This window comes from Peromyscus eremicus, chromosome 8b (genome assembly GCF_949786415.1).
Source record: "Peromyscus eremicus chromosome 8b, PerEre_H2_v1, whole genome shotgun sequence".
In the NCBI taxonomy this organism is placed as follows: Eukaryota; Metazoa; Chordata; class Mammalia; order Rodentia; family Cricetidae; genus Peromyscus; species Peromyscus eremicus.
The window spans coordinates 63,270,446-63,295,365 of record NC_081424.1 but is presented as its reverse complement, the minus strand read 5'-3'; the positions used below and the strand labels follow the sequence as shown (position 1 = coordinate 63,295,365).

At 35.8% G+C, this 24,920-nt stretch overlaps 1 protein-coding gene and 1 long non-coding RNA gene across 2 annotated transcripts in view; one reads left to right on the top strand and one right to left on the bottom strand.

Annotated features, from left to right (window-relative positions):
* Window positions 1-24,920, top strand: part of Lnpep (leucyl and cystinyl aminopeptidase) — an 85,548-nt gene that overhangs the window by 44,102 nt on the left and 16,526 nt on the right. The window contains exons 4-11 of the mRNA XM_059272934.1: window positions 413-544; window positions 6,054-6,174; window positions 6,829-6,983; window positions 9,459-9,572; window positions 11,173-11,304; window positions 18,347-18,478; window positions 20,542-20,702; window positions 20,919-21,007. Coding sequence (XP_059128917.1) covers window positions 413-544; window positions 6,054-6,174; window positions 6,829-6,983; window positions 9,459-9,572; window positions 11,173-11,304; window positions 18,347-18,478; window positions 20,542-20,702; window positions 20,919-21,007 — 1,036 coding nt within the window. The remainder of the gene's footprint in view (window positions 1-412; window positions 545-6,053; window positions 6,175-6,828; window positions 6,984-9,458; window positions 9,573-11,172; window positions 11,305-18,346; window positions 18,479-20,541; window positions 20,703-20,918; window positions 21,008-24,920) is intronic.
* Window positions 2,060-14,325, bottom strand: LOC131918710 (uncharacterized). Its single transcript, XR_009381068.1, has 4 exons — window positions 14,200-14,325; window positions 6,477-6,702; window positions 3,340-3,451; window positions 2,060-2,102 (listed from the first exon to the last, which is right to left on the bottom strand). It is a non-coding gene; the product is annotated as an uncharacterized LOC131918710 (long non-coding RNA).

The following is a 24,920-nucleotide window of genomic DNA, read 5'->3' as shown; positions in this document are numbered from 1 at the left end:
TGGCCTAACACATTTGATTCCACTAAGTTTTCCTGGGGGTCCTCCAAGGAGCACTAGACCATGTTAGAAGATATCTTATCTACAGTTCCTTCTTGAAGTCAGCTATCCTAAGGTTCTGGGGTGGGGGAAGGATTTGCATTTTGCCACAGTTTTTAAATGGAGAGACAAAAGCCACTGCTCCCTGTAATTTAAATATATTGAGAGCCATGTTGGGATTCTCATTGTACTCAGTGTGTCCTCTTGATCAAGGGTAGTAGAAGAAACTGAAACAAGGGGCTTTGCTCTCTAGAAATTTGTGCTGAAAGATTAAAATATGCAATTATTATCTAAATGCATTTTTAGTTTCTTAGTATATTTGTCATTGATTGCTTTAATTACAGAACTGTCATCTTTTTTCCTCCTTTGGCTATAGAAGTCATCAGTCCGTACAGAAGAAGGACTTATTCAGGATGAGTTTTCTGAAAGTGTGAAAATGAGCACATACCTGGTTGCTTTCATTGTAGGGGAGATGAGGAACCTGAGTCAGGATGTAAATGGAACCCTGGTATGTTGGTGTACTAATTGTCTGAAAGCCTATTTATAGTAAGCTAAGTAGAATTCTTTAATGATTCTTGGTAGTTGCCTTATGAAGACAAGCTTTTAGATCAGATTCTGATATTTTATAACAGAAATACTATTCTTACTTAACTGTTGTGTTTATCTAAGTTGTTCTATTACTAATAAAGACTTGATATGGTGATATTTTATTTTGTACTAAAATGTTATTTGTATGTTAATAAATAAAGTTGCCTGGGGGTCAGAGCTATTAGCAAGCCATAGGAAAGCAGGGCAGTGGTGGCGTACGCTTGTAATCCTAGCACTTGGTAGGCAGAGCTAGATAAGTCTCTGTGTGTTCAGGGATATAGCCAGTATTGGATACACATGCCTTTAATCTCAATACCAATCATAGAAAACCTGGAGGTCTATACAGACAGGCCATAACGAGGCGGTCATGTGGTTGGGTTTACAACCAATGAGAAGGCAGAACAGAAACTCTATATAAAGACTTTAACACATTAAGTAGCTCTGGTTCGGAGAGGTAGGACCACTGCAGGAGGAAGGGTAAGGTTTTAGCTCTTAGCTCTGACCTCTTGGCTTTCTTCTTTGCGGTCATTCTGTGTTTCTTATTTAATAAGACGGTTGGTTACATCTACAACTTGGGAGTCAGATATTGGGGTGAAAACCTGATAGACCAAAGAAGTGGCAGAGGAGTGACTAGCTGACCTTCTATCCACACTTCCTAGAACAAAAAGGAAGTATAAAAAGCCGTGGAATCTCCAAGTTCCTCCTTATTCCTTCCTGTGCCTCTATTGCATCCTGGGTCCTCCATATACTCTTGACTAGTTCTTGTCAACTAGTCGCTGACTCCACCCCCTCATTCAAGGTTACTTTATTAACTCAGTCTCAGGATGTCACAGAGTGACCAAATATCCCACAACACTTAACTCTTATTTACTGCTATTCATTTAATACCTGAAAGTCAATAGTTTTCAAGTGTTCTATTTTATAATAGAATTATAGTAAGATAACACAATATACCAATATTTCTAGAACTATGCTGTAGAATATGATGGTCAGTAGCCTTGTATTGCTCTTTAGGTTTAAACTAAAATAAAATGTACGAGTCTCTGCTTGCCATATTTTAAGAGTTAGAGTAGTTTGTGTGACTATTGATTGTCATATTAAATTAGCTGTAAAAGTGAGATGAATACTCTTTAAAAAAATTTTAGGTGCTGGGCTAAGATCAGCAGTGTTTCTAAGCATGTGAAAGACTAGTTTCAATCTCCAAAACCAGAAGAAAAAAGCAAGTCCTGGCTGAGTTTATATGTAAGATTGTTTAATTTAAGGGCCTGGTTTATTTCCATTTTCTCATAATTTTTGTTTTAACAAGGCTTTTTTTTGTGATTAGTATCCATGTATAAATAGTTGTTTGATTTGAACTTTTATTTTATAGTAGAGATATAAACACTGATAATAGAGAAGAGTTATTTTTAAATACTTACTTTCTCCTTTACTTACCTTTCCAAACCTGCTCCCCATCTGCCATGCTAGCTTGTTATTGTCTGTAGGATTACATTAAAATTCATCATGATATTTAAGACCTTTCTTTACAAGCTCAGCTATATTTTCAGTTGTTCTAGAGTGAATTCTTCCATCACTCCTAGTGTCATAATTCATTATCACATATATAACCCATCCTCATGTATGCTTGGTGTTGGGAAGAAACTTCAAGAAAAGTGTTTCACATAGCTTTTTTTGAGTGGTGGGCAGAGGCTTTTATACTCATTTGTATTAGGTGGCAGCACAGTTTAACAAGAATATGTCTTTGGTATGGAATCGCTCCTTCATAATTACTAGCTCTGATCTCTTGAAGAGACTGAATTCTAATCCCCTCTACACTTCATTTTTTCAGGACTGTAATATATACAGACACACACAAAAAAGAAATTCCATTTACATGTATATGTGTATTATATCTATACATTATATCTATACATATGCATAGATATAATACACATTCTCTTTTTCCATATGTAACTGTATCATTTAATCTTTTGCATACCAAGAGATGTAATCTCAGTTTTTGTACTGCCTAGTAGTAAATATGGTTTTTTTTAGCAGCATGAATAAACAATAGTTTTACTATTTTTCTCCTTTTTTATTAGGAAATGGATAGGACATACTTTGTGTTAGCAACTGTGCTAGGAACTCATTTATAAACATTTTATTTTATGAAATAAAGATGGTTACAGCATTAGCCTCATATGAGAGAGTGTCTCAGAAAGGTTAAGTGATTGACCTAGGTGCCAGTCAGTGGGAGAGAGTTTTACTCTCCACCACTATATAGTGCTGACATCAGTAACTTGTGTAGGTGTTGCAACCAGAAGTCCAAAACTTGGAAGATAGGTGAAGAATTTTTGTTATTCTAAGATGTTGAAATCCAGCTTCTATTTTATAATATAGGTCTGTTTAACAAGATTCAGGAATAAAGAGGTAGAATTATACTACTAAACTGATTTTTATCAATAACTGTAGATTACTATACGTGCCCTGTTTATTACTAAAGTCTGCTTTAATGTCCAAGCCTCAAAGGAAAAACAGGATTTAGGGATATAATCCAGTTCACTGGACATTAGCCATGCCCTAGGTTCAATACCAGTAACACTCCTCCCACCAATTTTTTTTTACCTTTTATATTTCAGTTTTTATTCCTTAAACTTATCTTTTTTTAGTAGAAAGTGGAAGATCCATTTGGTGTGAAAAAAATGATTTTTTTCTTCATAGGAATGTTAGAATTACCTGGAAAATTGTAGGCCAGGTGTGAAAAATACTGCTTCCTGCTTCTCTAGAGGCTTTTGTTTTGTTCTGTTTTGTTTCCTTTCTTCTTGCTTTTGTTTTTGTTATAGATGGGCTAGTTGATAGAATTAGTTTAATCAGTCAGATATGAGTACTGCATCTGACATGTAGCATTTAACTAGAGCCCTCAACAGTATTATCAATATAGCTATAATTTTAATTTATTCACAAACATGTTTTTGTTCAAAATTTCTAAAATAATTTATATCTTGTCTTAGTTAGGGTTACTGTTGCTGTGATGAAACACCATGACCAAAGAAACCTGGAGATGAAAGGGTTTATTTGGCTTACACTTCCACAGCACTGTTTATCACTGAAGGAAGTCAGGACAGAAACTCAAACAGGGCAGGATCCTGGAAATAGAAGCTGATGCAGAAGCCATGGAGGGATGCTGCTTACTAGTTTGTGTCTATGGGCTTTGCTCAGCCTGCTTTTTTTATAGAACCTGGGGATAGCACCAGTCACTGTGGCTGGGCCCTCCTCCATCCATCACTAATTAAGAAAATACCTTACAGCTGGATCTTTTTTTCCCCCCCTGGTTTTTTCGAGACAGGGTTTCTCTGTGTAGCTTTGCACCTTTCCTGGATCTCACTCTGTAGACCAGGGTGGCCTCGAACTCACAAAGATCCGCCTGGCTCTGCCTCCCGAGTGCTGGGATTAAAGGCGTGCGCCACCACCGCCCGGCTACAGCTGGATCTTATGGCAGCATTTTCTCAATCGAGTTTCCCTCCTTTCAGATGACTCTAGCTTGTGTCAAGTTGACATTAAACTAGCCAGGACATATCCCAAATGTCTTTCAATCATGCTGGTACACTTTTCACATTTGGTATCATTCCCTTCTAGTTCATCTAATCAGTCATTAGGATGGGACTCAGTATATTCTTTATGTTAGGAATTCATGCTTTCTGTAATGTGTTCAGTTAACCTGTTTTGGAAGGCCCGTGTGTCCTTTAGATCCTACAGGCCATGTTATTACTTCTCATGTGCGTGGTAAGGTTTGGTCCTGCTTTTGTTAGCTAGTTTTTGTTTTTATTCCTCTAAGGCACAGACAGGTTAAACCTACCAAATACTCTATTTTTCAGTCGTAAAGAACCTTTTGCTCTGAGGAAGCAGGGATCTTCATAGCTGTAGTTACAGAAATCTCTTAAATGGTCCTAGCAGTGGATGGCAAGAAAGCATTTAGGCTATAGCTATTAAGGCCTAGTTGCCAGTAGACTTTCATTTGACCGTGACTAAGATATTTGTTTGTTTGTTTTCTTTCCTTTTGTTTCCTTTAATCTTTTTTTATTAAGTTTCAACCCAGAGCCTTAGGCTTGCTAACTTCCTCCTGTACTACAGAGCTGTACCCCACACCACCAAACAGTAGTAATCAGTGTTCTCTTACCCAACCCAAAATGTTGTTTAAGGCATTTTTTCCCTTTATATGCATGGTAGTGAAGACCTGTAATCCCACCTACTCAGGATGCTGAGGCAGGAGGATCACAGGTTCAAGACTGAGCCTGGAGAACTTAATGAGACCCTGTGTCCAAATAAAAAGTAGAAAGCGGCCTTGGGAAATAGCTCAGTGGTGCTAGCCTAATATGCATGGGACCATATTTTAAATCCTTCAGATCACAAAATGGCAAAAAATACTTCTACTGAGACATATTTTTCACTTTGCTTATTTTCTACTGTTTTATTATTTATTAGAATGAGATTGATATAAATATAATGAACACATGATGTATGTGTATTAAGAAGTTAAAAGCCCGTGGTTTTATTTTTGTTGTTGTTTTTGTGTTTTGTTTTGTTTTGTTTTGTTTGAGACAGGGTTTCTCTGTGTAGCTTTAGCGGTCCTGGAATTCACTCCCTAGACCAGGCTGAGGCTGCACATATTCTTTTAAGGAGAAGAAAAAGTAGAAAGAAAGAAAAATATCCAAATTACCCTTTCTCCTAATTGTATTCTAGGATTGAGAATAATTGCATCCCTTGGTCAAATTTCAGTTTCTTTTATAATCCTATCATATGTACTTAAACTATGAATTTATCTACCAAGTGATAGGTAGAAAGCATAGGTATTTAAGCAACCTGTGTGCTTTTTTATATATGCTTTTTTCCTGAGTGTGTAGCCTGAAGTGAATGGGCAAGGTGAGACCTGAATCATAGTGAGGGTATATAATGATATGATTTTTTTTTATATTACATGATCCATAAAGGCAAGCCAACAACTGATGATTTGTTTACTAATATGTATTTAGTGCCTACTGAAGAACAGGCATAGTAATAGGTGCCGAAAGGATTAACACCTTAGTTTTGTGCTGCAGATAACGCATTGTCTTCATGTTCATAAGTAAGAGCATTTCTATGTCATAGGAGTACAAGAATGTAAAATTAGATAGGATAGTGCTTATTATTTTCTCTGAGATATACCACAGTAGTTTATTTGAGATATTGGTAAAACTTTAAAAAAATTAAAACATGAGGTAATTCTTTTGTGCAAGTATGGATACAGCTGACTTGTTCTGTGTGGCTGGAAGAATTATAAGCAAGAGTTTTTATCTGAAAAGATCTCATATAGTATGCACTTCTTGAATTTGCTGGTCCTAATAGTGTGCAGCTGAGTGGCATAGCATTTTAATTTTACCTGTCTTTACATCATGGATTATGTTTCTCTTTAGGTTTCAATATATGCTGTACCAGAAAAGATTGGTCAAGTTCACCATGCCTTGGACACAACTGTAAAGCTCCTTGAGTTTTATCAAAATTACTTTGAAATTCAATACCCACTTAAGAAATTGGGTAAGAATTTAATAGAGGCTTTGATTTTTATTGCAATTTATAATGAAGATTTGCTTTACAAATGATTTTTTAGAAGAAGCTTTTGCCAAAATTGTTTAAAAAAAAAAACCAAGAAACATTGTTAATGCTGTAAAAATTATATTTGTTATGATTATTTACAATCTCTAAGTTTTCTGAACTTGAACTTTAAATAACTTATATAACTTAAAAGTTTATGGAGTTATAGGAATATGCTTAGGGCTCCATCTGGAGTTGGACTAACTTCCAAGAAATTTCTGATTCAAATAATAAAAAGTACATACCAGGAGCCCGTGAAAGTAAGAAGATTGAAGTTCTGTTCAGTGTGATGCTGTTCTGAAGGACGTAATGGGATTTGACCTGGCCTTTGTCTTGCTTACTCTAATCTGATTCATTGTCAAGGAAATGGCTATTTTTTTCTTTGTTAGGGGACAGTAGAATTGTTGATCATAAAAGGGTTTGACCAGGTCTTCCTCAGCTAGCTGACAGCCAGGTGCAGAGCATGTAGATCTAGGAAAATAAAGATTCTGTGTGTTAAAGGTCATGGAAGATCTCGCTGTCTTTACTTGGTAAAGTATCTTGACTTAGGGAGTTCTGTAGATGAGAAGTTGATCTCTTCTTTCATGTTATGTCCAGATTTGGTGGCCATTCCGGACTTTGAAGCGGGAGCAATGGAAAATTGGGGCCTGATTACATTCCGAGAAGAGACTCTTCTGTATGACAATGCCACTTCTTCAGTAGCAGATAGAAAATTGGTTACTAAAATCATTGCTCATGAGCTGGCACATCAGGTATTACCAACCAGTGCATTACATCTAAAGCCCTAGAGTTTTAGTAAACACCTGTATAATATTAAGTATATTACTATTCTGTGGTTTTAGTGTTGCTATTATATAAAAAATAAGCTTTTAAAACACAAACTTAATGATCAAGGGAAAATAATATGTTAGAGCTTCATATTTAAGTCATTTTCACATCCATTGTCTCATCTTACAAATGTCCTAAGGTGGGTGGTAATCCCATTTTACAGGTATAGAAACTGAGACTCAGCTCTAAGAAATGACTTGTTTAAACATACACAGCTAGTAAATGGTAGCCTTGAAGAATAACTGTATCCTCAGATTATCTTTTTTATTACCCCAGTGCTAGGACCAAGCCCAGAACTTTGTGTTTGTTAGACAGTACTTTACCACTGATCTCAGTTCTCCAACCCTGGAATATCATTTTTCCCTTAATAATACATATCTGCATCACATCTGGCAACTACCAGCTGCTCAGTGTAACCTTGTAGGATAGAACTTTTTCCCTCAGTTACACCATCTTCTTTATTAAGACAAAACCTTCTTAATGTGTAGCTCACATTTCTCCTGCCTCAACTCTTAAGTATCAGATCATAGCTGTGGGGCTCATACCCAACTCCTTACTAACAATTCTTGAATCACAGTTGTCAGGACCAAATTTCTTTTTCTATTTCTTGCTAGAACTAGGTTCTTTATTACTGTGGGAGAAGGAGCTCTCCCCATATAGAGTGAAGGAATTCTTTGTATAAGATTAAAAAAGAAAATAATTGTCCATATATATCCCCATTCCCAAAATATTATCTCTGTTGTGCCCTAGATATGAGATGCTTTTCAGTGTAGGGTGTGTTTTGGGAAACTGTGAAGTGGCGATACATGAAGGAAGACTAGAAAGTGCTGTGGCCAGTTAACTTGGTCTCAAACATCATCTGTAGATGACTCTGTGACCCTTGTAAAAACTTCTTGGCAAGCTGATAAATGAAGCATATATTTACTGCTGTAAATAGGCTGGAAGATAAGTTGTCTTTGTGAGTTTTTTTTAATCCTGTTATTTCTGAGACCACTCATTACCACTTAGACTGTTTCTCTTATTTTTTTCTTTTGTTTAGGGCTTATCACTCATCTTCCTGTTAAACAGATTTTTAAGATAGTATCTTAGAAAAAGAAATGATTGAACTCTCAAAAGTAATTTTGTTTTATTGTAGTAATAACCTTATTTTTTGCTACTGATGTGAAATAAACCCCAGACCACAGACCACATTGACAAATTTGTATCCCCTATGACCACTTTTTATTGCAAGTATTTTAAAAAGAAGTTTGTGCGTGTGTGCCTGCACATGTGTGTGTGTGTGTGTGTGTGTGTGTGTGTGTGTGTGTGCCTGAGTGTGTGTGTGTCTATGTGTGTATGTCTGTATGTGTTCTGTCTATGTGAGTGTATGAGCATGTGAAAGCACATGTGGAGGACAGAAGAGTGCATCAGGTGCCCTCTTCCATCAATCTCTACCTGTCCTGAGGCAGGGTCTCTTTCTAAACCTAGAACTCACATTTAGTGAGGTTGGGAGCCCACAAACCCCAGTGATTTACCTGTTTGTACCTCCCTAGAGCTGGAATTGCCGACGTTTGTGGAGAATTACATGGTGGCTTGTTAGACGGGTACTGAGATCCAAACTGAGATCCTCAGGATTGCAGGGCAAGTGCTAACTGCTGAGCCACCTTTCCATGCCCACAAGAGACCTAGGAGGGCCTCTTACCTTTTGCCTTCTTTTACTACCATGTATAGAAAGCATTTAAAGATTTCTCTGTGTGTGTGTGTGTGTGTGTGTGTGTGTGTGTGTGTGTGTGTATACACATGCGTGCACGCATGCACGGGCGACAGCTTTCTATAGGAATGTTACTTGAATCTTGTGTGAATCATGTGTCTTGAACTCAGATAATGGAGGAGAAACATGAAATCTAGACCCTCTGACAATCTTTAGTTGTTATGAATAATTGTGTGTGTGTGTGTATATATATATATATATATATATATATATATATATATATAAAATGGAAAATAACCTTACCAACTTGGTATTAGATCAGATAATTTCATTATCTAAGAAATCTCACTTTAATGAAACAGCTTAAAATTTTCATTGTCTATATAATCTGATGTATATTTTATGTAAAAAAATCATATACATTTTAATAAATAAATATATTCACAGTCTTTCCTGCTTCTTTTCCCATTCAGCTAAGGTAAAATGTTGAAGTTTTTATTTTACTACTAAAATAAGTTTATACAACTTTTAAAATCCTTTATTTTTTGGTACAGTTTGTATAATTTTAATAAGTCTTTAATTGTTCTGAATATAGTTTATTTTAAGACATTTTAATTTGATTATCTGTAATTAGCCTGATAGTTAATCCAATTAAGAAATTCCTGGGAATATACATGTCATGCTGGTTACTAGCTTGTCTTTCCTACAGTGGTTTGGTAATCTGGTTACAATGCAGTGGTGGAATGACCTGTGGCTAAATGAAGGCTTTGCGACTTTCATGGAGTATTTCTCTGTGGAAAAAATATTCAAAGAGCTCAACAGTGTAAGTACTGTTTTTCTTTATCCTATGAGGCAGGAATATCGAGGTTATGAGTTATATTTAACATATATTTTCTATGCATTTGAGGTAATGAAAATTTTTTAGAAAGCTATAGCAAAATCTATAATTCTGGAGATTTTACAATTAAAATCACACTCTTGCGTATTGATGTAGTTCATTGAACATTGAAATAGTTATGTATGATCATATTTTTTACTTTAGGATGAATATTTTAACTGCTACATTTTTTAAAATAAATATAGTTCTGCTGTTTGAAGGAATTTAGATAAAGTTGGAAAATTTGTTTTGTTAAAAAAACTTAAAAATCTTTGTATTAAGAGAAATGAAATGAAGACTGCTGTCAATACTGCTTTTTATGTTGTCACTGAGTGCATTCTTTCAACAGTTTTTAAACAACATATAAGTTGCTATTAATTAATTAGTTAATTAGTTTTCCTTGCTGTATACAAACCACATGTCATACTGTTTCAAAGTCTTGAATACTACCATCCTGTTATAGAGAGGCATTATGTTGTGAGTTGTGTCATTAGAGTTTGGAGATATTTCCTGTACTCACAGCTGTCATAGTAAGCCATAATTTGGCAGATATTGCTAAAATAATTCAAGCATTATTGGGCAGCAGAGGGGAAACACGAAACTTGGGCCCCTCAAACTGTAGGAAAACCTCCCACATAGAAATGTTTTCAACCCTAAAATTCTGTGATTTGGTGTTAGACTCCTTACAGATATTATTCAGGTACTTGCAGTAATACTCTTGAGAATTTCAAGTTTAACATTTCTGTATATAGGGCTTGATTAAAATTGCAAGTAATTTTTAGTTGGAATACTAAGTAGGTAGTTTAAATCATGTGTGCTACTTAATTAAGCAATGAAATACACAGTTTCACCACTTGGGGGTGCCCAGAATGCTTAAAATTCTAATATACATTCTAGGGGAACTCTTGGCTGAGCTCTCTCTCTATGCTTTCAGACTGATTTGTACTTTATTTAAAATAACCTTAACTAAGAATTGTATATTATTTTAACAGAAACTCAAGGTAAGGACCAAGTTTCTGTCCTAAGTTTCAACTTTTAAAAATATACTTTAATCTTCATTGAATATTTATCTTGGATATTCAGATTTGGAAATTTGCTTTCGTTAGTTGTATATTCTTAATTCTACAGTTATACTCTTCTTTTGGAAATGCTAATTCTCATGTCCCTCAATTCTAAGTGCAGTTTTAATTTTTTTTTTTTTTTTTTTTTTTGGTTTTTCGAGACAGAGTTTCTCTGTGTAGCTTTGCGCCTTTCCTGGGACTCACTTGGTAGCCCAGGCTGGCCTCGAACTCACAGAGATCCTTCTGGCTCTGCCTCCCGAGTGCTGGGATTAAAGGCGTGTGCCACCACCGCCTGGCGGCAGTTTTAATTTTAAGGAATATTCATACACTGTATTTTCAGTAGTTTATATGCTAAAATTTAGTGAACCCAGGTTTTTTCATTTTGTAGCAATTTGCATAATTTATATAAATGCTATAATTGCCTTTATACTGGTCATGACTTCCTACTACTTTTTTTTTTTTTTTTTTTTTTTTTTTTTTGCTAGTACGAAGACTTCTTAGATGCTCGATTTAAAACCATGCGGAAAGATTCCTTGAATTCATCCCATCCAATATCATCATCTGTTCAGTCTTCAGAACAAATAGAAGAAATGTTTGATTCTCTTTCCTATTTTAAGGTATTACTGTGCACAAAGAAATGTGATTTGTTTGTTTGTTTTGAGACAGGGTTTCTCTGTGTATCCCTGACTATCCTAGAACTCTTTCAGTAGACAAGGCTGGCTGTGATCTCAGCAATCCACCTGCATCTGCCTCCTAAGTGCTGGGATTAAAAGCATGCACCACCACCATCTAGCTAAGAAATATACCTTAAATAGACTTTAAACTCACTTTATAAGTCAGCAAACAGCCTAATCCGTATTAAAGATTGAATAAATAATGCTTTTGAGTATCCTATTAAAGTTTAAATTGTTTAAATTTTAAAGATCTAAGTCTGTTTAAATTTTCATTTTAACTTTTGTGAATATTTCTTTCTCTACCTCCCTCTTAGTCACTGTGACTAGTGAAGCAGATCCTGTAAGAATTCATCTTTCAAAGTTAGTTTCCTCTGTTGATCTACAAGTAGAATGTGTCCTGAGAAAAGAAGGTCCTGAGCAAAGCCCTTCATTGTATTACTCAGAATTGAGATATTTTCTAGAATCAAGATCACCAAAATAATTAAGCAAAAAATTTATTTTAATAATTGACAATTACTATTACCCTTCAGGTTGTGAAACATAAACACCAGGTTTGTGGATGGAAGTAGAAGCTCTCTGTTGGGATCTGAGCAGATTGGAGAACAGAGAAAGTGTGGTGTCAGTGTTACTCAGAGGGCAGTGTTAAAACTGATTAGCCACTTATTTATTTATTTACTTATTTATTTTCCCTGATTAGCCCTTTATGTTTGGTTGAGAGATTACTTGGCTAGTAAATCCCTGAGCTAGATAGAGAAGAAAGCACATTGAATATGTGAGAATAGAACCCATATTATCAAAAGGCTCAAAATTGGGTGGTAAATACATGTGGAAGAGTAAAAGAAGTTGCATATGCTGAACTAGTACAGAGAATTTATGCATGCTGAAGAGATACTCTGAAGAAATATAAGATTTGAAATACCTCTAAGAGCACAAGGTAGGACATAGATGGAATAGTACTCTCTGCAGAGAAGAACCAGGAGTGCTGATGGGAGCTGGGGCAGGGACATTTATGCAGAGATGGGAAGATGTAAGATGTAAGAAAGGAAGCATGAGCCTCAGCTGCAGGAGGTCCTGAATGTCATAAGAAATCTAGGTGTTTTTAAATATAATATTGATTTGATTAAACTTAATATTTAGAAAACTGAAATTGATTCAGTTTATAAGTGGATTCCAGTAGGGAGAGAACAAAATAGACATGGCACTGAACATCAGACATGCAGTGGTGGGTGTTTGAAGTGAGTGGTCATAACAATGAGAAGAAAGTAGATCTAAAAATAAGGTGAGTTTTTGAACTTGAAGAACTTGGTAACAGGGTAAGTCAGATAAAGGCAGTGTTTTCCAGATTCAAGCCTTCATCAAGAAGGAAGGAAATTATAGTACTTTAACAAGAAATCAGGAGTTTAATTTGGTCTAAAAATATGTACACTAATTTCCCTTTATCTGTAGTTTTACTTTCTGTGGCATCAGTTACCTATTATTAACCATCTTATGAAAAATATTAAAAGGAAAGGTCCAATAATAAGCAATTCATAAATTTTAACCTACATGTCATTCTGAGTTATGGGAAAAGCTCATGTTGTGTATGCCTCCCACCTGTTCACTACTAAGTACCATCTCAATTATCAGATTAACTGACTCAATTAGGGCTATGGTCAAGTATCTCTTATTTTATTCATTTAATGATCCCTAATGCACAAGACTTGTCTTATTACCAAAGCAAAGGTATGAAGTAATTCCTTTAAGTGACTAGGTCAAAGTTCTTAACCTTATAAGAAAAGAAAAATTATAGGTCTGTCTAGCTAATATCTTTACTAATATCTTTACTTATTATTTCAAAATAATAAGATATTTTGAAAGAGACTGCATTCACATGACTTATTACAGTTATTGTTTACAATTATTTATCTTATTATTAGGAATTATTAATATTGTATTACCTAATTTATAGATTAAATTGTATTGTAGGGGAAAGCATAGCATATGTAAAGTTTTGTGCTTTGTGGTATCTGGCATCCACTAGGAGTCTTGGAAATTATCCCCAGTGGATAATGAAACTACTGTATTCCAGTTTTTTACTATAGTGATTTTTAAAGTCCATACTTGAATGGTCAGTAAAGAAAAGTTTAAAACATGTGTTTCTGTTGTTATACAGAAGTTAAATAAAGTTGTTATTCCAAGACATGTTATAACTGCTCTGACACCAATCTTCTAAAACCAGAATTCATACATACCTTCTGATCATGAGATCAGTAGCATACTTAATCCACGACAATATGGTAACTACATATTTTACAGTTGGAAATTCGGCCAATATCACACATCACTGAGAAAAATAGAACATAGAATAATTTTAGTATTTTGTGCAAGAAGAAACAAATGTCTGGGGAAGTGTGTTTGACAAATATATTCTATTTGTTCTTCATAGTCACCAAGCCACTGACACAGGTTGCCTTGTGAGGTTTCATTCATTAGCCAGTTTTGAAAGTACCATGTGCTGCTGGAGATTCTTCAGGAGACCAAGTAGACAATGTTTCTTTGGATTATCCATTTCATGGTTCAAATGTAGAGGCAGATATTAGATAAATAAAATAATTAATAGGCACTATATGAGATGAAAGAAAGAAGAGAAATGAGAATAACAAAAAAAAAAATGCCATTTGACATAGCATAGTTGGGAAAGGCCACAAGTAGGGAGGGAATATTTGTAACCCACTTGAGAATGAAGCTTATGGGCTCCCGGGGACAAATATTTTAGGGAGAACTAATTAAAGTATAGACCTTGTTTGCACAAAAGAGTTAATGTCACAGTGTTAGAACAACTGGCCTTTGGTAGCCTACCTAAAAGGCTATTCCTTCCTTGTCACGTTCGCCTCGACCAGCAAGGAAGACGCAACACCAGGCTCTTCTCCAAGCAGTTTATTCAGGAACCTTGAGACAATCTTCTGACCCTGGGGAAAGCCATCTTCTCACTCTGGGGAAAGCCAGCCCACGCCCTTTATAGCCACTGGGCAACCAACCCCGTAGTGCCACGTGGACAATGACGATAGGGTCAGACATACGCAAGCAAGCCAGATTCCACGCCCAAGCCAAATAAGGAGTTGTTTATCTCAGAGAACACCTACCATCGGGAAGGCGGAAGCCGGACGCCGGCGCCATCTTTGCGGCACGGCCGTGCACGGCTCTCTACACTTCCTTAGCTGGTATTTGGCAGTCCAGGTTTGGGGGCAGTTTGTAATGTTGATGAAAATTATTTACTCTGCCTAAGCTATACCAAAAATGTAGTTATGCTAAATGTCTTCTATTCCTTGGGAGCTCAGGAATTTGGATATATGTAAATCAGAAAGTACTTCTATGCCAACCCTTTAATCCTAGACCAAAAAAAAAAAAAAAATTGAAGTTTGGATGTTAAATTTCTTTAAACAGTGACCCTAGTTAACAGTGTTCCATACATTATCACAGCTTGCTAAAGGAAGTACATCCTGTCTACTAGGAGAGGGCTCATGAAGATGGATGTGTAGCTTCTGTTCGAATTTCTAAGTCGTCTTATAGTAAAAAACCCTGAGCCAGATATCGGGGTGAAAGCTTAAAGATTAGAGAAGCAGAGCAAGCCACAGCCGCCACCTATTACCTCACCAACTCCACGAATCCTCTGACTGAAATCCTCTGAGTCCTCACCCAAAAGGGTCTCAGCTGAACTGCCTTAGTTCCTGTCTCCTCATGCCTTATATACCTTTCTCTACCCAGCCATGTCACTTCCTGGGGTTAAAGGCATGAGTGCTTCCCAGTACTGGCATTAAAGGTGTATGCCACCACTGCCTGGCTCTGTGTCCAGTGTGGCCTTGACCTTACAGAGATTCAGATGGATCTCTGCCTCCCCAGTGATAGGATTAAGGGTGTGTGCTACCACTGCCTGACCTCTATGTCTAATATAGTGGCTGGCTCTGTCCTCTGATCCTCAGACAAGTTTATTAGTGTATACAATATAGCACCACAGGCTTCCTTTAGACTTCACCTGTGTAACTACTCCTCAGATGATTTTGCCTTGTTTTCGTTGTAATAGATTATAATTTTGAGCGTGCCTATCAGCTGAGTTTTGTGAGTCCTTTTAGTGCTGCATCTAACCTGGAACTGGTGTTAGGAAGTTCCACACAGCTTAAGATGACAGATTGCTTTTCATGCTCAAGCATAATGTAGGAGCAGCATATTTGAAATAGAATAAGCAATGGAAAACTAGTAGATGAAGTCAACAGAATTATTAAGCGAAATCATTGTGAAGTGTAATATATAATAAAGGCCTTTTATTCTAGGTGAAAAAGGACATTTGATCAGGGAAGTATTATGATACTTCTTACTGTTTTAAGGTAGTTGTCATGGATGGACTATGATTGTAATGAGAAATGATATATGGTTGGACCTGGAATGTGTTACAAAAAAAAAAAATCTAGTAGCATTTGCTGATAGATTATATGTAGAATGTATGAGTGGAGTCAAATATAAACTCCTGAATGCTGTCCTCTGGCCTTCACATTTACACACACACACACAATAAAAAGTTTTCTCTCACCAACTAGAAATTAGAATTGTCATTTACTGAAATGGAGAAGACTGCTGTATAAGTAGAATTGGACAAAGGAAAAACTGAACTGTTTAGTATGAGATGTATATTAAGCATACAAGTGGAGATACCAAGTAGGTAATTGAATGTTGTTGGTTGTTTTTGCTCTTTGACTCTTTTGGCTCTTTGGGGGGCCCACGACCCAGTTCCCAAATAAGTCACACATGGAGGCTTGTTCCTAATTATAAATGCCTGGCCTTAGCTTGGCTTGTTTCTTGCCAGCTTTTCTTAACTTTAAATTAGCTAAATTAGCCCATCTGCCTTTTGCGTCTGGGCTTTTTCCTTTTCTTCTGTAATCTTACAATAATTCTTACTCCATGGATGGCTGGATGGCTGGCCTCTGTGCCCTCCTCTCCTTGTTCTCTTGCTCTTTCTTCTTTCCTCTCAGATTTCTCCTTTTATTCTCTCTGCCTGCCAGCCCCACCTGTCTTTTCTTTTGCCTTGTTGTTAACTGTTCAGCTCTTATTAGACCATCAGGTGTTTTACACAGGCACAGTAACACAGCTTCACAGTTAAACAAATGGAACATAAAAGAATGCAACACATCTTTGCATCATTAAACAAATGTTTTACAGCATAAACAAATGTAACACATCTTAAAATAAAATTCTACAACAGTTGAGTATAAGTCTAGATGGAATTCAGAAGTAAAATCTAATTAGATATATAAATCAGGGGGTTAAAGCCCCTAGATTTGAGAACAACTAGAAAGCAAATTTAGGTGGCAAAAATTAGAGGCTCGCTGCGCAGTGGTGGTGCACGCCTTTAATCCCAGCACTCGGGAGGCAGAGGCAGTTGGATCTCTGAGTTCGAGACCAGGCTGGGCTACAGAGTGAGTTCCAGGAAAGGCACAAAGCTACACAGAGAAACCCTGTCTCGAAAAAAACAAAACAAAACAAAACAAAACAAAACAAAAAAGAGTGTCAAGGGTCTAAAGAGCAAATGGCAAGGCACACCAAACTTTAGTCATTGGGAAGATAAGATTCAGTAAGAAAGACATGACTATAGCATTGAATTAGAGGTAAAATTAGGAACACTATCCCAAGGCTGGGTGCATAAAGACTTTCAAGCAGGAGTGGGAAATCAGTCATATTAACTGCTATCAGTGCATTATTGATAAGGTGAGTAAGAGAAGTGAGATTGATCTGACACCAGAAAATTCACCAGTGTCCTTGGTTATGATATTGCTAGTAGAGTTATGGTTAGTCTGTGGTATAAAAGAACATGAAAAGAGAGCAAATGTAGATGACTGTAGAATTTTAGTACAAATGAGAAGAACTAGTGTGATAACTAGAAGAGGCATGAAGTTAAGGAAAGGCAGAGAGTCAATTATATGAATGTTTAACTGTGTGTGTTTTTTAATGGGAATAATTTAGTATAGAGGAGAAAGTTCATGTAGGAAAAAAGAAGGGACTAGTGAGAATAAAAATGCTTAAATTTATAGAATAAATATAGCTATAGAGTGAAAACTGAGTGGAATAGCTATTAAATTTATCTGTACTTATAATCTTGATGACTTGATAGTGCTACATTTTTATCACAAGTGAAATTCATTCAAACAGTGTGTTTAGGGTCTGCTGCTAGGCATTGTAGTAGGCACTATTTTCTGTAGTTGCATCTTTGAATTGTTCACTCAACTAGCCTTCAGTATAGAAGAAGAAATAAACATATACCAGATATAGAAAATAATATCAATTGCAAATAGGGCAATGTGACTTCTCTCTCAATTCAGAAAAGACACCAAACAGGTAGTTGCTTCCTGGTTGGAAAGGTAACTTGTGTGAGGGAGTATAGTATTGCCTGAATACTTACAAGTCCAGTTATGGAATCAGTGTTTGTTTCTCTGTACATTCATTAGTATAGGCATTGTTCAGAAAAAGAAAGATCCTGATTATTTCTGCAGCATGAGAGACTAAAATTAGAATGTAATTACTACCAGCAGAGAGATTTTGAAAGCTCTGCTAACTGTGTCTTTCTCAGTGTATGTACTTTAAGCTTGCACTTTAAGCGTTGGAGGTGGGAGAAGAAATGCCATGGATTTGTCATGTGTTTCTATTAAAAATATACAAATGTTGACCATTTTAATACTGACATGATAACAGCAAAATACACTGATAGGCCACAAAGAATGGCTCGTGGTAGATTTAGTGTGCATAGGAATCTGACTCTCTTTGTTAATGTTTATATCTTTAAATAATTGTATTTGAACATGGTCTACATCTATGCAAACAAGACTAATAATGTATTATTACTATGTTGTATATATGAAATCACATGTTTTAGAAATAATTCACTTTCAATCTTAGATTCTTGATTCTATGGCCTTCAATAATCTGTTATTTTCTCCTCTTTTTCTCAATTTTTGGACAGGGAGCTTCTCTCTTGTTGATGCTGAAAACTTACCTTAGTGAAGATGTGTTTCAGCATGCTATCATTCTTTACCTGCACAATCACAGTTATGCATCCATTCAAAACGATGATCTCTGGGACAGCTTTAATGAGGTAAGTAGCCTGGATAATTCAATCCTGTCTACAAACTATAAGGTCCTCTGCTTATATCTATCACACATATAAATGGTACCGATGATAGTTATTTAAGAAAGAGAAGATAGAGCTTAGCATATAAATATTTGTTATTAAAGTCAAGAAATGAAAATACTGTTTATTGTTGCAAAAAAAAAAAAGTGATCTGGCCATGGGTAGCCGTAATTATTCTGTACCATAATCTCCATTCCTTTTGTTGGTTGAATAAGGAAAATTTTTCTTCTCAATATTAATGAATATTACATATTTTTGATACTTGATTTTTTTTTTTTTGCAAAAACTTATTTTCCTATATCTTTTCTAGTTTTTCTACCTTCAGTTAATGGTACTATATGGAGCCTTATGAATCTCTTGTTTTGGGGGCCCAGATCCCTCTCAGTAGATGATATATCACAAAATGACTACCCTGAGTTACATACTGCCCTTGAGTTGTTTGTCTCTTTGGATTTTGTTACACTTCCATTGTCTAACAAGCACTGTAATTAGATAAAAGTTATTCTTCAGAGCAATGTGTGAACCCACCTTGCCTATACACCTATGTTGGCTGCACAATCCTCATAGGTTTCTGGGTTTATTACTTTGATTGAAATTGGTGGTTCTTTGTGTTCTTCAAGATCACAGATGTATCTGAGAATCTGATAAAAGTTCTTGTCATTTGCCTCAGAAAACCACATACATGCAGGAAGACATCACACGTAGTTTCGGAGTCTTCCGGATGTTGAGCCAGGAGCCCTTGCTTTGGATGTGTCTCCTTTACTCTTGCTTTGCCCACTCTGAGTGGTGGTATTTCCAGTATTAACTTTTTGCCCAGAAGATAGAACTTCCCTACTAAGTTCTGTTTGAGAGAAGGAATTAATTCTTATTACCTAACACTTGCTTCTGTATTATTATTTCCCCAATCATATGTTGGCATTTGAGTTGAGAGTGATCAATACTTGGTTCCCATTCATACATATTGTCACATTTGGAACATATCACTCACTACAAATAATGATGTCCCATCCCAACCTAGTTCCTAAGATTATTCTCATTTTTCTCAACCTCCATATTAAACTTGTACATTAGTCTCTTCTTTAAAGTTATCAAAATACCTTGCTTTTCTTCCTAGCCTCTGGTCCTGAAATAAATAGGTCAGAGCCATGAGAAAGATAAGACTAATACCTCTATGAAATTGGGGAACATAGTTCCGTACTTTTGTATTTTAAGCAGCCATATAGTAGAGCCTTCCTTAATGATGGAATAATGCAGGTTTTATGATGTTGTGGTGGCTTGAATTTACATCTATGTGTAATCCAGAAAAGTAAGCTGAATCATAAATTTAATCTTCTTGCTTTAAAGAGACCATTTTTTGTAAACCACTTCTTGATCATTGATACCTGATGTCTTGGATGTAGTGAGCCTTAGAGGATCTAATAACCTGAGACATCAGATTTTAGATTTTGCAGAAAAGGTAATGTATTTTTGGAAAATGAGATCTATGATCATCAAAGAGTTTACAGTCATTCGCTAAAAGACTTGGTTAAGGGACTAGAGTTTTCTGTAGCTTCCACTGACTTAACTTTTTAACTCTCCCCCAAGTCTGGGTCTTTTAAAGATGGACACTGAAAAAGCAGAGTAGGAGAATATAGAGGAATATGGACTTGCTGCTTCTCAGGATTGAGTTGCAGTGCTTCCATCCTATAATACTTCTCACTAGTTGTGTCTTTGAAGTGGTAATGCTGTGGCTTGAAAGTGCACTTACATCTTCTATGAATCCATAGAATTAATGTTAAACTCTACTGGTTGGTAGTATACCTGCAGCTTTTCAGAATGGTACTGCTCATGCCTTACATAACACTCACTTATATTCCAAGCTAGTTTGTTTTACTTTGCTTGATAAAAAATGTAAACTCAACTCAGCATCAATTCTTTGTGATCTTCATAAAGTACATTAGGGAAAGAGGAAAAGGCACAGGCAAATTAAACTAAAACTTTTAAACTAATTTTATCATTAAGCAAATTAATTCTTCTTAATTGACTAGGTCACAAACAAAACATTAGATGTAAAGAAAATGATGAAAACCTGGACCCTACAGAAAGGATTCCCATTGGTGACTGTCCAGAGGAAGGGGACCCAGCTCCTTCTACAACAAGAAAGATTTTTTCTAAGCATGCAAGCAGAAATTCAGGCTCCAGATGCCAGGTATCATCCTTCTTTCTTCCCAGCCCGTGTCATTTCCACCTTCAGGTATAAGGATTTTAGATGTTTTATAACCATCATTCTTGTGAAACCTGACGAGGTCTTTCCTCTCTAGAAGGAGTTTGGAAACTTTCGGTTACTGTCACAAACCACCAAGTCCTGAATAACTAACTGAAATATTAGGAAGAGAACTAACTCTCCAATGTTTTACTTCTGCAGCTACCTTTGGCATATTCCAATATCCTATGTCACTGATGGAAGAAACTATTCAGAATATCGATCAGTTTCACTACTGGACAAGAAATCAGGTGTGACAATAGTTAATACCTTTCTGATAAAAAAAATTACTAATAATGTAACTTTAAAAATTTGACCATAGGGCAAATAATAGATTGCATTTTCCAGTGTGTACATTCTCTAATCTAGTGTCATAAATAATTAACATTTGATTACAATAAGACTGACTCTTTATATGTATAGAATTGGCTTTTAGTTGTAAGAAATAAGACTAAGAAATTGTAGAGAATATCTTGGCAGTGTTTTATTTTTAGGTCCTGGATAAATATTTTATGTTTTAAAATAAGTAAAAGAACCAGAGCACTTGCTTAAAGTGTTGTTATCTACTTTCAAGGGCTAGCCTGGGGCCAGTGCATTTTAACAAGCATTTTATAGATTATTTATATGCATAATAAAGGTTGATTTATGACCTAGATTTATGGTAAATGCTTATTGCAACATATCCTGTAGACATGTATGTAGCTGGACTTTCTTTTGACCACCAGCTCCCAAATAATGACACTGAGACTTCTTATTAATTATGAAAGCTTAGCCTTAGCTTAGGCTTGTTCTCAACTAGCTCTTAAAACTTAAATTAACCTGTTTATATTAATCTATGCCCTGCCACATGGCTCGTTACCTCTCCTCAGTAAAGTATGTCCAACTTCCTCTGTGTCTCCTGACAAATTTTCTGGCTCTCAGATTCTTCCCTTCCCCGCAGTTTCTCTCTCTCCCTGGAAGTCCTACGTATCCTCTCCTGCCTAGCTATTGGACATTTAGCTCTTTATTAAAACAATCAGAAAATGCCTTAGCAGAGACACATCTTCACAGTGTACAAAAAGATTATCCCACAAAACATGTGCATGTTTTTAATGAGAAAGAACAAGGAACTATCATAACAAGAAGATAATAAATCAATGATACAGGCTGAGTATCCCTAATTGAGTTTCATTACAACATTCAAAATATTTCCTATTTTTAGATCAAAAATGGTTTCAGATTTCCAGGTTAAGAATGTTCTACTAGTAAAATCTGTGCAAATGGTAGAAAATATACAATGCTCCCAGATTTGAAATACTTCTGGTCCCAGGCTTTTCAGACAAGGGACAATTAGTCTGTATATGTTTACCCATAAGCTGTCCATAAAAAACTATTGAAGTATAATTTCTGACCATTTGTGAAATATATCTGTGATACCTACACATATATTATTTATATTTACATCCCAAAAGAACATAAGACTGTTGGGTTCTGTGAGAATCAGCCATGAATACTTTAGACTTATGAAAAAGGGAAAGTTCTTGATTAGATTTGGGTCTGTTTTCAAATCTACATTTTTGATAGGTCAGTGAAGCCCAATTGCCTGGTTCACACCATGGCTCTCCCATTTACCACAACTGGATTTTAGATGAGGTATTTGGCTGTGAGCCTACTCTAAAATAGGGTTGTGATAAGGATTTTTAGAGTTTATTTATATAGAGCACCTTAAATAATATCTGGCATGTGCTAAGTCCATGTTAGACAACATTACTAATGCCCTTACTAAAGAACCTTTAAGGCAAGTGTATCCACATTACATAGACTATGAAAACAGTCTTCTAATGCTATCATAAGTTCTCTTGTGCTTTCTTTATCATTTTTAAAATTTTTACTTGAAATCATGTACACATGATTTCCATATCTTGCCTTTAAAAGCATATATATGGTAATTGACAGTCTTTCATTTTTTATACTCATGATTCATCATTGTCTTTATTAAAAATATTCTCTAATAAAAATATCAGATTCCCCCCCCCCATTTTGTCTTTTTTTTTCCCCTTTTTATCAGTGCATCTCAAAATTGAAGATTATTACCTTTTGTGATTGGGTACTGAAAACTAAGTCACTCTTCTGTATTGTATGATATCAGTGGAAGCTGTCAGCTTCAGTATATAAATGTGCCATTTCATTGCAGCTTTACCACACACTGCAGAAGAGTCACAGTAGCTACATAACAGTCTCACTATTTAAAGCCCTGGGAGCAAGAAAGTAATTCCACCATCTCTTTGATTAATGTGTGAAAAAGTGCTGCCTTCCCTGGTGAAACAGAACTCTAAACATTAGAGTTCCTAAAGGGATACTCTGACTCAAGGAAGAAGATTACCCTTCCCTTCTGTGCATCCAGCAGTATAGTGTAGGCAGAGTTTTCTCAATTAACCACAGCCACTTCCCAAATTACCACACAGGGGCTTAATATTATTTATAAATGTTCAGCTAATAGCTCAGGCTTGTTACTGGCTAACTCTTACACTTAAATTAACCCATGTTTTTTATCTATGCTTTGCCATGTGGTTCATGGCTTGTTACCTCATTTTCTATATGTCCTGCTTGCTCGGCAGCTGGCTGATGTCCCTCCTGACTCTGCTCTTCCTCCTTCCAGAGTCCTATGTGTCTGGCTGTCCTGCCTATACTGGCTACCAACTGGCCTATCAGCTTTTTATTAACCAATGAGAGTAATACATATTCACAGTGTACAGAAGGGTTATTCCACAGCAGTGTAGTCTAAATACAACAGATCATTTAAAAAGAGCCAGTAAGGAAATTTGCAGACTTCCTAATAGTATTTAATTTTTTACTGGTATTAGAAATAGACAATAAGAAATTTGCTTCTGTCTGTTCTTTAAAAAGCTCTGTTTATATGTGTGTGTGGTACACTATATTTGAGATTCATGCTGAATAAAACAGCTCCAATTTCCCTACTTATTCCTTACACTAGTCAACTCTTTGTTACTGTAACAGAATAACATAATTTAAAGTGGGGAGAGATTTAGATCAGCTCACAGTTTCACAGGTTTTAGTTCCTGGCTCTGGGAGATGGGAAGGAGAAGAAAAGACTCATAGTAAAAGGGAATATACAAAAAGGAATATAATTGTTGAATCTGAGGCTGGAACTGGCCCAATTTGATGTAAGCAGCATGTGCTGTTAGTAACTATGTAGTTCTCTGGTGGCTGTTGCTGCTTTCATTTCTGCCAGCTTAGATTTAAGACTGCATGTTGAAAACACTCTGCTCTTATACGAAAACGTTTGACCCTAAGGACAGTTGGATCTCCTTGGCTCCTGATACCCCAATAGTAATTTCTCTCAACTTAGTTGCATTTTATTTTTTTTTCTATCCTCAAAATGTAGCAGAGAAAATGACTTTAGGCTTATTTTATTTCATACATTGCTGCACTATAGGATCCTTTTTGGTTGCTTAAGTCTACAGTAGGGCTTTGGGCTTAGCTTGCTGGTTCAATCATGTGTAATAGTTATATTCAATTAGTATCTTCGTCACCCTTTCCCATACACATTATTTTTGAATAATTGTTGTGCATAATAACAGGGCAAAGGGGATGATTCTTCAGGTTACACTAAAATTTTCTACCTTGCCCTTCCTACCTTTCTGTTATCTATTTTTTCAAACCTAATGTCTTTAACTGTAGGAGATACTTAATTTTAACTAGAACTGTTATATTTCTGAAAAAGTGTATCGCCATACCAGAAATATTGCTATGAAACTAAAAGATGTATCATTGGAAGGAAAAGCAATTAGAAAGAAAAAGAAGGGGAGGTGATTTACTACCATATCTTCATGTGTTGTTATCTGGTCTATTTTCCTACATAATATGATAAAGAGTAAAGGAAGTGATACAAGAAAGGGAGGGCTTTTTGCATGGAGTGCAGTTAAATTGGGTACTGTGGTAACCCCTGGAACAGACTCGATGTCATATTTTCCAATTTTCTAATGTATTTTTTTGTTTCAGGACTTCAATATTTCTTTATAAAACAGTAGTTGATTTTCATAGCTTATTGACAAATGGTTTTTTAAAATCACAATTCAATTACTTTGTCTGGGTTTTTGCCATTTAATATTAAATTGCTCACTCTTTATTATACAATAGACTGTGAAAACTGAACTGCTAATC